This window comes from Ranitomeya variabilis, chromosome 5 (genome assembly GCF_051348905.1).
Source record: "Ranitomeya variabilis isolate aRanVar5 chromosome 5, aRanVar5.hap1, whole genome shotgun sequence".
NCBI classification, from domain to species: domain Eukaryota; kingdom Metazoa; phylum Chordata; class Amphibia; order Anura; family Dendrobatidae; genus Ranitomeya; species Ranitomeya variabilis.
The window spans coordinates 123,874,626-123,888,980 of record NC_135236.1 but is presented as its reverse complement, the minus strand read 5'-3'; the positions used below and the strand labels follow the sequence as shown (position 1 = coordinate 123,888,980).

The following is a 14,355-nucleotide window of genomic DNA, read 5'->3' as shown; positions in this document are numbered from 1 at the left end:
CTTTATCAAGCATAAAAAACATTGGTAATGGTGGACTTTTATAGGGAGTGGATTAACATCCACCAATCCCCACAAAGACACCACCTACATCATAAATATCATAAAAAACAATACAAAAATACACATACAGATAATACAGCTCATATACATAATAACTATCAAGGCAGAATCAAAGAAATCATTTCATATTAAGCAGTAAAATGCCCAAAAACACCCGCAGCAGCCTCATTATAAATCCGTGTGTGTATCCCTGGTAACCATGGAGCATCGGCGTTCAGTTTCTGTGGCCGACGATCGATTGGAGGAAGTGCACATGGTGTCGGCATCAGCGGTTTTTCTATTGGTGAGGGGATGTTAGTAAACATTATGCATCCATGCGATATGATTGGTGGATGTAAGCTGCAATGCAATCTGGTTAACGTTTGGGATTGGTTTAACATGGGTTAGATATTGATTGGTGGTCCCTATGCATGTGATTGAATGGGATATATAGCCTGACCTGATAGGTGGGGCGACAATGTGCATGATATAACACACCTTACCATTGGTTTATGGTTACCAGGGATACACACACGGATTTATAATGAGGCTGCTGCGGGTGTTTTGGGGCACTTTACTGCTTAATATAAAATGATTTCTTTGATTCTGCCTTGATAGTTATTATGTATATGAGCTGTATTATCTGTAGGTGTATTTTTGTATTGTTTTTTATGATATTTATGATGTAGGTGGTGTCTTTGTGGGGATTGGTGGATGTTAATCCACTCCCTATAAAAGTCCACCATTACCAATGTTTTTTATGCTTGATAAAGACCCATGTGGGTTGAAACGTTGCACTTGGCAAATAAAGGAATTCGTTTTTGAACACTTTCACCTGGACTGGATGCTGTCCTTCATTTCTTACTTGGTATGTACATCTTCCATGGGGGTCCAGTGGAACTAGGACGTGCATCCGCTCATCTGTTGTGCTGTCGGTCAGCTGCCTTTTTATAAACCCTGCAGCTGTCAGCTCTGGGGTCTACACTGCAAGGTGTGAGATATTACAGTAGTCAGGCCGAGAATCAGATGTATTTTCTTTCCAGGTTGCTCTTTTCTGCCTAATGTTATACATTTACACTGGGAGCGATCAGTAACACTGCAGGCTTATGAGATAAACCTGCTCTACGGGACTCTTAACACTGAATGTGGCTGTCCTATTCGGACAACCCCTTGTTAAAAACCATGTTACCTCTTCTAAAATAATAGCAGCTATACTCCACTCCGGTGTGGATCCTTTTCAAGCACTGGCTCTCCCGGGGCTTGCTTGACAAATTTATGTGATGCAAGCTCTGCAGCCAGAGGCAACTTCACTCTTCTCCTTCCTGAAGACATCTGGAGGAAGTGCAAAAGAAGCTGCAGCTTCAGGCTTCTTCCGGATGTCTGTTATATAAGAAGGCAGGGAAAGTGAAGAGGCCACAGATTGTCACGCTATCCCTGCAGCCAGTGTCATGAGATCCCTGGGAGAGCCAGTACTGACACTCCTGGAACAGCACCTGCAGCAGGAGAGAGTATAGATATTATCCGAGAAGAGAAGTGATTGAGAAGATTTTATTTGAAATGATAGGTAGTACCTAACATCTCCTGCAGATAACTGCGAGTCTGCGTCCTGAGACACCCATCAATCACACTGCTCCTGCTTTACCTAGCTTACAAAAGTGATGTATGGGCGCAATAGAAAGTCTATGAGCCTGTATAGAGTGAAGACTAAGATCCGTCTAACAGCAGCAAATCATGCAGCCATGGGACTCGAACATAATATATGCCTATGCAGCATCAATGGTAAAAAGATATAATGTTAAAAATAAAAATCGTGATATTCTCACCTTCCGGCGGCCCCCACAGCCTTCCTGATCCTCGAGATACTCTCGGCAGCTCCCGTTCCCAGTGATGCTTTGCGGCAATGACCCCCAGATGATGTAGCATCAAGCGAGACCGCTACGTCATCACAGGTCATTGTCGCAAAGCATCACTGGGAATGGGAGCATCGCTAAGGCCTGGGCTGGATCCGGGGGCCGCCAGGTGGTGAGAATATAACTTTTTTTTATTTTCAAGGCCTTGAGGAGAGTCTCCTCTCCTCCACCCTGGGTACCAACCGCACATGATTCGCTTAGGCCTCTTTCACACTTCCGTCTTTCAGCTCCCATCACAATCCGTCTATTTTGAGAATGCAGGATCCTGCATTTTCCCATAGACTTGTATTAGCGACGAATTGTGACGGATGGCCATCCATTTCATCAGTCGTGCACTGGATCCTGTGTAAAAAAAAAAATAAAAAAAAAAAAACGGTTCGTCGGGCAGAGAAAACGTTCAGAGAAACGTTTTTTCTGCCCGTCGGAAAGTCGGTCAGCAACGCATCCTGCGCTGCCCATCACTGGCTACAATGGAAGCCTATGGGCGCAGGATGCGTTGCTGACTGAAAAGCAGGAATCCAGCGACTGGTCCCATCTTTTTAAAGAGAGCATGCGCAGAAGAATTTCCCCTCAGGGAAATTCTCTCTTTTTACTATTGATGCTGCCTATACAGCATCAATAGTAACAAGATATGTGGGAAAAAAAAAAAAAAGAAGAAGAAATAAAAAAAAAAATTGCAATATTCTCACCTACCGGCGTCCCACGTAGCATCACCGATGCTCCCGGCAGCTAGCATTCATAGTAATACATTGCGAAATCTCGCGAGACCACGACTTCTCGCGAGATTTCGCAATGTATTACTAGGAACACTAGCTGCCAGGAGCATCGCTGCGCGGGACGCCGGTAGGTGAGAATACTGCGATTTTTTAATTTGTTTAACCTGGTTTGTGTTGTGTATGCGTTTTCGCAGCGGAAAACCGCTGCGAAGACACATACACAACAGGTGCACATAGCCTCGACGGGTCCGTCAGAAAGATGGGCCCAGTGCACACGTTTTCCACAATCTGCACAGGACCCGTCATTTCAACGTCTTGACAGATCCTGTGCAGATTTGGAAGACGGAAGTGTGAAAGAAGCCTTACTTTTTGCATAGTTGGCATAGCCCCATGTGGAAAGTAAGCGGATCAATGCATTCCTATGTGTGCGGAATCAGATTTTTCCAAGATTCGATTCCGCAGCAGAAAAATACGCAGCATTAGCACAGCACTGCAGAATCCCATTGATTTCAGTGTTGTGCATGCATTTTCGTGGCAAAAACGCATACAACGTGTAACGTTTGCACATAGCCTAAGTGTTATTCCTTTATGGGGGCGAAGTGTAGGGTATGACAAGAAGTTGTCCAAGTAGTAGTTTAACTTCTTCTAAGGGTACTGTCACACAGTGCCATTTTCATCGCTACGACGGCACGATTCGTGACGTTGCAGCGTCGTATAAGTATCGCTCCAGCGTCGTATACTGCTGTCACACGTTGCAATACACGGCGCTGGAGCGATAATTTCATGACGTATTTGCGATGTAGAAGCCGTTGGTTACTGTGCGCACATCGTATACAACCTGTGTCACACAATGCAATCATGCCGCCACAGCGGGACACTAGACGACGAAAGAAAGTTTCAAACAATCTGCTACGACGTACGATTCTCAGCGGGGATCCGGATCGCAGTAGCGTGTCAGACACAGCGATATCGTAAATGCATCGCTGGAACGTCACGAATCGTGCCGTTGTAGCGATCAAAATTGCACTGTGTGACGGCACCCTAAGTCATATTGTGGTGCTATGCCTACCAGAAGTCCACTGCTCCCACTATACATGTATGCAAGTGTTCAATGGAACATGTAAAAATGAAGTACAAGCAGACTAATAGTTACCATTTACAAGATTTTTGAAGGTACACAGTTTTATACTAAATTTTTACTGCCTATGGGTTTGTTCATGTTTTTGCTGAGAATTAAGAGAGAGAAAAGAAAAAAAAAAAAAGTATTTTGCAGTACCAGTAAACTGAATACAGGTAAGATTTCGGACATCTCATTCACATGAAGCTTATTTTTTCCTTGCACTGTTAAACCAGAGATTTTGCACCATTTTTCACCCATTCAACTAACTGTGAAAAAAAGTGAATGTAAAATCACAATCAAACATTGAGAAAAAAATCTGAAGATTTTTGGCAGCATTTTAAACGGATAACCCTCTTATTTTTCCACCAGATTTTGAAACTAAATGTGTGCACTAACCCAAAGTTAGAAATGGAAAGGCATGCAAGGAAGAGTCAAATTAATTCATATTCGCTTCTTAGGGTACTGTCACACTCTGCAACTTTCCAACGATCAAGACCAGCGATACGACCTGGCCGTGATCGTTGGAAAGTCGTTGTGTGATCGCTGGAGAGCTGTCACACAGACCGCTTCTCCAGCGACCAACGATGCCGAAGGCCCCGGGTAACCAGGGTAAACATCGGGTTACTAAGTGCAGGGCTGCACTTGGTAACCCGATGTTTACCCTGGTTACCAGCGTAAAAGTAAAAAAAAAAAAAAAAACGTACATACTCACATTCCGGTGTCCTTCAGGTCCCTTGCCGTCTGCTTCCCGCACTGACTGAGTGCCGCCGTAAAGTGAAAGCAGATCACAGCGGTGACGTCACCGCTGTGCTCTGTACTGCCTTACGGCCGGGAGTCAGAGCGGGAAGCAGACGGCAAGGGACCTGAAGGACACCGGAATGTGAGTAAGTAAGTTTTTTTTTTTTTTTTTTTTACTTTTACGCTGGTAACCAGGGTAAACATCGGGTTACTAAGCGCGGCCCTGCGCTTAGTAACCCGATGTTTACCCTGGTTACAAGCGAACACATCGCTGGATCGCTGTCACACACACAATCCAGCGATGACAGTGGGAGATCCAGCGACGAAATAAAGTTCCAAGCGATCTGCTACGACGTACGATTCTCAGCAGGGTCCCTGATCGCTGCTGCGTGTCAGACACTGCGATATCGTATGGATATCGCTGGAACGTCACGGATCGTACCGTCGTAGCGATCAAAGTGCCACTGTGAGACGGTACCCTTAGGGTATGTTTCCACGTTCAGGAAACACTGCGTGTTTGAAGCTGCGTAGAGCCGCAGCGTCAAACATGTAGCGTCCAGATGTTACAGCATAGTGGAGGGGTTTTCATGAAATCCTGTCTCCACTATGCATTAAAAGACGCATGTGGCACACCCGCGTTAACGGACATGCGGCGCATCTTAAGAACGCAGCATGTCCTTACAATGCTGAAACAATGCAAGGACAACGCAGGTGACCTGCCAGTGACCTCAGGTGCAGATTTGGTCAGGATTTTACCTGAGTAAAATCCTGACCAAATCCTGATGCAATCCTGAACGTGGACACATACCCTAAACGTGGAGCCATACCTTAATGCAGGTGGTTTGTAACCCTACTCATACACGACCCAAATATGAAGCAGTTGTCCTGCACTGAATACCTTCACGGTGATTCCGTTTCCATCATACCTATTCGATGCACATAATAGAATCCACAAGTTGCTCCAGGCGCTTTTAGGTTATGTGCACACGTATTTTTTTAGCTCTGCGGATTTTTCCGCAGCGGATTTCATAAATCTGCAGGTAAAAGGCACTGTTTTACCTGCAGATTTACTTCGGAATTACAGCGCATTTTGTGTGGATTCCACCTGCAGATTCCTATATGGAGCAGGTGTAAACCGCTGCGGAATCCGCACAAAGAATTGACAGGAAATTAACCCGCAGCGTTTCCACGCGTTTTTTCCGCAGCATGGGCACTGCGGATTGCGTTTTCCATAGGTTTACATTGTACTGTAAACGCATGGAAAGCTGCTGCGGACCCGCAGCTGCAGATCCACTGCAGATCCGTAGCAAAATCCACAACATGTGCACATAGCCTTATGCTGTAGATGTGGCTGGCCAACAGTCCGCACGGCTACTGACATGCCAGGTTCTCAGGTTAACACATACCTAAACATATTACTAAATTATACACACAGCACTATTCATTGGGAAACACATTCATTGCATACAGCTTCAAACTCTGGCAAGTCATCTGCCCTGGGGGACGGTGTTGACGGCCCATGTATCATCAGTGAGTGCACAGGTTACACAATTCACAGCGCCTGAAGACAAGGAGTGGATCCATTTCCCGCCTGGATACAACCTTTACTCATTGATGGACATCACAATTCTCCTCATCCTACATTTTTCCTGAAAATATTTGGCATCTTGAAGAAAGAAGTAAAATGGATGTAAATGTACATATATTCCACCCCCACACCTGTCATCAGGCTTCTGTGGCTTCTTAACAGGTTACACTAAGTTCATGTTCCCACTCCGACAATCTATGTGCGACCCGTTCCAGGAACAAATGGAACGCATGTGACCCTGGGCATATGTATGCAAGTGGAAGCATGGGGGCTCCAATGATTATTACAGGGTCCATCAGGCTTTTATTTGGTGTCCATTATCCCGTACAGAAAGCAAAAAAAAAAAAAAATGTAAATGCAGATTTTTTTCTCTTCTATTCTGGAAATAGACACCAAACAATGGTCAAACAATGAGGCCACACTACCTCCATTAGCATAACGAATGCAAAGCGCCACTTGCATATGAATTCCTGAAACTGAACAAAGAATGTCCAACTGGTTATGTGAACTGCGCCTTAGGCCAGGGTCACACTTGCACGAGTCTCTCGCCTCAATACCCGGCACTGCTGCCAGCACTAGGGACCGGAGTGTGCGGCTGCATGTATTTCTATGCAGCTGAACGCTCCGGTCCGAACCGCCGACAGCAGTGCCAGGAATTCATGCGCGAGTTTCTTGCATTGCACTCGCAAGTGTGACCCCGACCTTAGTGTAGAAAGCTGTGATATTGCATCCAGTCAAGAAAAAGGGCAACCCGACAGACCCACAATAAAGGGGTCTCACTTTGGATGAGAATCACTGCAAAATGGAGGAATTAGGTTTCTACTTTTTACAATACAGACTAATACAGCACAAATCAGAACACTGAGAAAAAAGTGTGAACACTGCCTTATATTAGCAAACATGACAATATAGACCACGCATCTTTATCCTTACAAAACTAAGCTTGTGGGCACCAAGGGTCTGACCGGGTCTCAACCATCATGGGTCATTAAAAGACCCCTCCAATGAATTTCTTTCCCAGTGTGCTAGCTATTATGTACGAGTGTAATTGGTACTGTAACATGCTTACTGGCTGGTATCAGCACTACCTCTCAACATTTGTGACCTGTCGAATAGAAGGGATTGCTGTGAGGGCTGGGAATTTATAAGGATGCTCTGTCGCCTCGTCGCGAGTCCCACAGACTTGCACTGAGATTGTAATGGCTGGGTGACAGTGATGGGGCAGGCTACAGACGTGGTCACATGAAGAAGACGGTGAGCATGTTCCTTCAAGAATAACACTTACATCCCTGGTAGCCCACACACAGTAAGTGCCTTCACTATGGTCTTCAGAAGAAGGCATCTGGGAAGGTGGCTCTTATGTTTGTGCTCCCTAATAACGCTGAAATATTCACTTTTATAAATTGCACGCCATACCTGTTTTGAGTTGGGGGGGGCACGTTTTTTCCCGCGGACTCAGCCACCTCCCAGCTGTCTATCATCCACTCAGTGCGCCGCCTCCTCTGTTTGTACTCACATCACCAGCGCCTGCGCTGTGCTCTCACTTTTCGGGTATGCGCCGTGCACGCTGCCCTTGAACTCACATCAGCTGATCTACTGATATTGCACCTGCGTGTAGCGGAGGACCGAGATCCCGCCCCACAGTGTGTTATGATGTATTCACACTACAGGGCTGGGATTCTGGCGCATGTGCAGTTAGTCTCTGCGGCTGTCCCCATCTCCCTCTGCCTCTTTCCTCCAGCGTTATATGACTCCGTCTGCACTGCAGAGTGATAACAGGCAGATGCTACAGTGCAGACGAGTCGTATAACGCTGGAGGAAAGAGGCGGCGCGAGATCACAACTCTGCGGGGCGGGATCTGGGGCCTCCGCTACACGCAGGCGCGATATCAGTAGATCAGCTGATGCGAGTTCCAGGGGCACGGCGCATGCCCGAAAGATGAGAGCACAGCGCAGGCGCCGGTGATGTCAATACAAACAAAGGAGGCGGCGCCCGATGCACTGAGGGGATGATTGACGGCTGGGAGGCGGTTGAGTCCGGGGGAAAAACCCGTAGAAGAGGCACGGCAGTGGGCAGGGCTTCACGGGGGGAGGGGGGAGTGACAGGTTCCCTTTAAGTGCAACTGCCAGCCAGCACCTAAATGAACCATCACTATCTAAATATATCAGACCGCTCTTCATACCAGACTTCCGGGTTACAATAATGGGGTGTCCACACTGGAGTGAAAAGCTGTGGATTTTGTAAAGATCTCAGCGGACTACAGCAGAAGTCAAGGCCATGGGATTGTATCCTATGTAACAAATCTAATCTGCACACTGGACGTGGACTTGTGGTAAAGACGATTTAATCAGCAGCAAGTCCATGTTGATGCAGATTAAGCAAGAGATTTGAAGTGGATTTTCTTCATTGAATTCAATTGGCAAACAGAAATCCACAAACACATCCTTAAGGTACCGTCACACTAAACGATATCGCTAGCGATCCGTGACATTGCAGCGTCCTCGCTAGCGATATCGTTGTGTTTGACACGCAGCAGCGATCAGGATCCTGCTGTGATATCGCTGGTCGTTGATTAAAGTTCAGAACTTTATTTGGTCGTCAGATCGCCGTGTATCGTTGTGTTTGACAGCAAAAGCAACGATGCCAGCGATGTTTTACAATGGTAACCAGGGTAAATATCGGGTTACTAAGCGCAGGGCCGCACTTAGTAACCCGATGTTTACCCTGGTTACCAGTGTAAAATGTAAAAAAAAAAAAAACAGTACATACTCACCTTCGCGTCCCCCGCCGTCCGCTTCCTGCACTGACTGAGCGCTGGCCGTAAAGTGAAAGCACAGCACAGCGGTGACGTCACCGCTCTGCTGTTAGGGCCGGCACTCAGTCAGTGCAGGAAGCGGACGCCGGGGGACGCGAAGGTGAGTATGTACTGTTGGTTTTTTTACATTTTACACTGGTAACCAGGGTAAACATCTGGTTACTAAGCGCGGCCCTGCGCTTAGCAACCCGATGTTTACCCTGGTTACCCAGGGACCTCGGCATCGTTGGTCGTGGAGAGCTGTCTGTGTGACAGCTCTCCAGCGACGCTGCAGCGATCGGCATCGTTGTCTATCGCTGCAGCGTCGCTTAGTGTGACGGTACCTTTAGTGCGGAGCTGCAACACATTCTGCAGATGTGGGGGCTCACTTTTATTCCCACCGTAGAGACATGCACGTCTAAAGGCATCAGAAGAATGGTGAGAGAATGCACACATGGCATCTTCAGGTGGATTTCACCTGGTACCCACCTTCCGCAAAAAGTGAGTGGGCAGCAATGTAAAAACAACATGGCTGTGCACATGTTCAGTCTTCTAAGTGCTTCAGCGTTCAGATACATTGAAGTGGTTAAAAGAAGTAACCTGCTAATCCTATGGGCCGTTTTTGCTAGGAAGCCGCTAGTTAGTTTATCGCTAGTCACACCCTCAGTATTTTACCTCAGTATTTTACCTCAGTATTTTACCTCAGTATTTTACCTCAGTATTTTACCTCAGTATTTTACCTCAGTATTTTACCTCAGTATTTTTAAGCCAAAACCAGGAGTGGGACAATAAGAGGAAAAGTATAATAGAAACATATGCACCACTTCTGCATTTATCACCCACTCCTGGATAAAGCTACAAATACGGAGGTTAAAAAAAAACCTCACCAAATATTGAATGTGTGAACATGGTCCAAGTTAAAGAAAAAATAAAAGATGCCATATGCGCATACCATAAGAACGCTGACTGAGCAACAGAACATGCAAACCTTAGGGCAGGGGTGCACAACGTGTTGCCCCCAACCATATGAACAAATGCTTGTCTAACAAGTTACCTATGTGAGCGGACACAGCAGGACCAGAAAGTACTAATGGTGCCCTGTGTACACCTCTCTGGGTGCTTTATACACCAGGAGAATGGGGTCTCTTCACCAGTTTGGCACTCCATAAAGCAATATGCGAATTAGACAAGTGGCCTTCCGTGTCCATGGCTCCCTCCACTGTAGACAGTTGTGAATTATTAGGCCATAAGCAAAAAAGGTGATGTATTGTAGAGAGCCATGAGCATACAAGAGCTCTCCCTCTTCAGGGCCTATTTAGCCTTCTTTACGATGATTTAAAAAGTGGATTTTACTGCAAACTCACATCAAAATGCTTTGAATAAGCTGCCCATTTGTTCAGATTAATGTGGGGAAAAAAAAAAAAAGCACTGTCAGCACTAAGCGCTCTTCCTTTGATTTTTAGAGGGAGTAGTCCTATAAGTAGAATTTGTACCCATCAGTCATTTATTGTACGGTATATAGTTTCAATATGCCATACGTGTCACAGAAGGTAATGCCCCGGTAATTTTTGGTTCGGCCCCCCGGATTGTTTCTGTGTGGCAATGTGGCTCTTGGGCTACAGTTGTGCACCCCTGCTGTAGGGGAAGCAGAGTATATGTGTATACCCCAGCACTGCAAAGCTACAGTTTATGGCTATGTTCACATGTCCAGTAATCATCCATTAGAACGGATCCAGCAGCAAACCATTGGCAAAGAAGTGGTGTAGACAACCTTTTTTTGGTTTGTTTTTAAAAACTGATTTCAGCGGGATCCATTTTTTTACATTGAAGGCTATTGATAAACGGATCCATTAATTAGCTTCTCCCATTTGATAACGGATCTGGGTTTTTTTTTTGCTTACTGGAGGTGGAAAAATAAACATTAACACATACTACTTGATGTCGGACGTTCAAGTAATCAGATTTAAAACTGATCCAGTAAGCAAAAATCAGATCAGTTTCAAAATGGGACAAAACTGGATGGTAAGTGAAAGGATGCATTTTACAATGCAAAAATGGTAAAAAAAATAATGATTCCAGACAAAGTCAGTTTTTTTAAAAACAAAGAAAAAAAAGTTGCATCAGCACAACTCTTCTGCCAACGGATTATTGCTGATCTGATTACTGGACATGTGAACATGGCCTTATCCATAAGAAATCCCCTGGTGACAATTCCTCCCCCAATGATGGAGCACGTACATATACACGTATGCAGCACAGCCCATGCATAAACTAGGAAGCCCTGATGGAGCCCCCCCCCCCCCCCCAAGGGGCTCCATCAGCCTCCTGCCGCCCTCCCAGGGGCTCCATCAGCCTCCTGCCGCCTCCCCCCCCCTCCCCAGGGGCTCCATCAGCCTCCTGCCGCCTCCCCCCCCTCCCCAGGGGCTCCATCAGCCTCCTGCCGCCTCCCCCCCTCCCCAGGGGCTCCATCAGCCTCCTGCCGCCTCCCCAGGGGCTCCATCAGCCTCCCCCCCCTCCCCAGGGGCTCCATCAGCCTCCTGCCCCCTCCCCAGGGGCTCCATCAGCCTCCTGCCCCCTCCCCAGGGGCTCCATCAGCCTCCTGCCCCCTCCCCAGGGGCTCCATCAGCCTCCTGCCCCCCAGGGGCTCCATCAGCCTCCTGCCCCCCAGGGGCTCCATCAGCCTCCTGCCCCCCAGGGGCTCCATCAGCCTCCTGCCCCCCAGGGGCTCCATCAGCCTCCTGCCCCCCAGGGGCTCCATCAGCCTCCTGCCCCCCAGGGGCTCCATCAGCCTCCTGCCCCCCAGGGGCTCCATCAGCCTCCTGCCGCCCCCCTCCCCAGGGGCTCCATCAGCCCCCTGCCGCCCCCCCCAGGGGCTCCATCAGCCTCCTGCCCCCCAGGGGCTCCATCAGCCTCCTGCCCCCCCAAACTCTGCAGTCAGACCCTCCAATGCCCTGAGCACAGCTATGAGGCCATAGCACATCGCCCCAGTACACACTGCGGTATGCTCGTAGCCCCATTGTGGCCGATGTGATCTGCACTGGTCGGATGCTATCGGACCCTACATCCTCGCCTGTCCGGTGGTCTCACCCTACAGCCGGCAGACGCACGTCCTTACCTGGATACACCGCCCGTCCTGCACACCGGCAGTCCGAGACCTCACATGCTCCATTACAGTGCGACCCCCTCCCCGGTCACCATGGAACCCACGCTCCAACCTAGAGAGCGAGACATTTTTTCCCTTTTTTTTGCACCTTCGCCTCCACTAGTCGCTTACCTTCTTGAAATTTAGGCCTAGGGTCCTGCTTCGGCGCCATTTATAACGTCCGCGGCTCCCGGCAACGGATCCGCCGCATCTACACACCGCGCGGGCCCGCACGTCACGGCACCCGACGCGCATGCGCACCCGCCGCTCGTTCGGTACCACCGCCTTTCTGCGCTTGCCCAGCTTCTCCTAGCTCGCGCTAGTGCTCATGGAAGTTGTAGTTGTAAAGTATTCCCGCCATCTCAGCCTCCACCCTGTGTTTTTACCTCGAAAACCCTCAGTGAATGTGGTTTATTATGATATGAAAAAAATCTGTTTGCTGGTTTGTTATGGTCACGTTTGCATAGAACTACGCATATGGAAATGCTATGCTTGGTGTAGGGTGCAATGTTACTGAGATAAATACGTGACTGAGGGAAAACAAGAAAATTAGATTAGATAATCAAATAGGAAAGAAACACTGAGCATAGTTCACATTATTAAGGAAACAGAAAAAAAATCATACCGCCCAACGTGGGGCTCGAACCCACGACCCTGAGATTAAGAGTCTCATGCTCTACCGACTGAGCTAGCCGGGCACTGCTGTGGTTTGGGAGCAGAGGTTTACCAGGTGACGTCAGCCACCTCACCACACACTACACATTAACCCCTTAAGCCCCGAGGGTGGTTTGCACGTTAAAGGGAACCTGTCACCACGTTTTTGGAAGATGGGATAAAAATAGCGTTAAATAGTGGCAGAGGTGGGCATTACATTAGTGTGTGTGTTATGCGTTTATTACCCACCTAAGTTGCCGAAATAACTTTGCAAAGTCTCCGTTTTCGCCTGTCAATCAGGCTGGTCAGGTCGCATGGGCGTTGTCTTCCCCCAGATTTGGCGTAGTTTTCCGTTGGTGGCGTAGTGGTGTGCGCATGCCCAAAGTCCGGAATCCTCTTCCAGGGGATTTAAAATAGCGCGGTGTTCGTTATTGCATTGGTGATCGGTGGGCGCGGCCATCTTCCTTTGGCCGCGCGTGCGCAGAAGCGGCGCTCTGCTGGCCGCGGCTTCAGGAAAATGGCCGCCGCGATATCCATCTGCGCACGCGCGGCATCCCGCGGCCATTTTCCTGAAGCCGCGGCCAGCAGAGCGCCGCTTCTGCGCACGCGCGGCCAAAGGAAGATGGCCGCGCCCACCGATCACCAATGCAATAACGAACACCGCGCTATTTTAAATCCCCTGGAAGAGGATTCCGGACTTTGGGCATGCGCACACCACTACGCCACCAACGGAAAACTACGCCAAATCTGGGTGAAGACACCACGCCCATGTGACCTGACCAGCCTGATTGACAGGCGAAAACGGAGACTTTGCAAAGTTATTTCGGCAACTTAGGTGGGTAATAAACGCATAACACACACACTAATGTAATGCCCACCTCTGCCCCTATTTAACGCTATTTTTATCCCATCTTCCAAAAACGTGGTGACAGGTTCCCTTTAATGACCGAGCCAATTTTTACAATTCTGACCACTGTCCCTTTATGAGGTTATAACTCTGGAACGCTTCAACAGATCTTCGTGATTCTGACATTGTTTTCTCGTGACATATTGTACTTCATGATAGTGGTAAAATTTATTCGATACAACTTGCGTTTGTGAAAAAAACGGAAATTTGGTGAAAATGAAAATTTCGCAATTTTCCAACTTTGAATTTTTATGCCCTTAAATCACAGAGATATGTCACACAAAATACTTAATAAGTAACATTTCCCACATGTCTACTTTACATCAGCACAATTTTGGAACCAAAATTTTTTTTTTGTTAGGGAGTTATAAGGGTTAAAAGTTGACCAGAAATTTCTCATTTTTACAACACCATTTTTTTTAGGGACCACATATCATTTGAAGTCATTTTGAGGGGTCTATATGATAGAAAATACCCAAGTGTGACACCATTCTAAAAACTGCACCCCTCAAGGTGCTCAAAACCACATTCAAGAAGTTTATTAACCCTTCAGGTGTTTCACAGGAATTTTTGGAATGTTTAAATAAAAATGAACATTTAACTTTTTTTCACACAAAATTTATTCAGCTCCAATTTGTTTTATTTTACCAAGGGTAACAGGAGAAAATGGACCACAAAATTTGTTGTACAATTTGTCCTGAGTACGCTGATACCCCATATGTGGGTGTAAAGCACTGTTTAGGCGCA

The 14,355-nt window shown here is 47.4% G+C and overlaps 1 protein-coding gene and 1 non-coding gene across 9 annotated transcripts in view; both read right to left on the bottom strand.

Annotated features, from left to right (window-relative positions):
* Positions 1–12,336, bottom strand: part of MORF4L1 (mortality factor 4 like 1) — a 73,286-nt gene extending 60,950 nt beyond the window's left edge. For 2 of the 8 annotated variants that reach the window (XM_077263200.1, XM_077263201.1), the window contains exon 1: positions 12,180–12,336. In XM_077263200.1, the coding sequence (XP_077119315.1) occupies positions 12,180–12,219 (40 nt within the window). In that variant the 5' untranslated portion in view covers positions 12,220–12,336. Of the gene's footprint in view, positions 1–12,020; positions 12,159–12,179 lie in introns of those variants that run through there. The other 6 variants (XM_077263198.1, XM_077263199.1, XM_077263202.1 and 3 more) reach the window with 5 other exon arrangements.
* Positions 12,337–12,672: 336 nt separating this feature from the next.
* TRNAK-CUU (transfer RNA lysine (anticodon CUU)) lies at positions 12,673–12,745 on the bottom strand. Its single transcript has one exon. It is a non-coding gene; the product is annotated as a tRNA-Lys (tRNA).
* Positions 12,746–14,355: the final 1,610 nt, after the last annotated feature.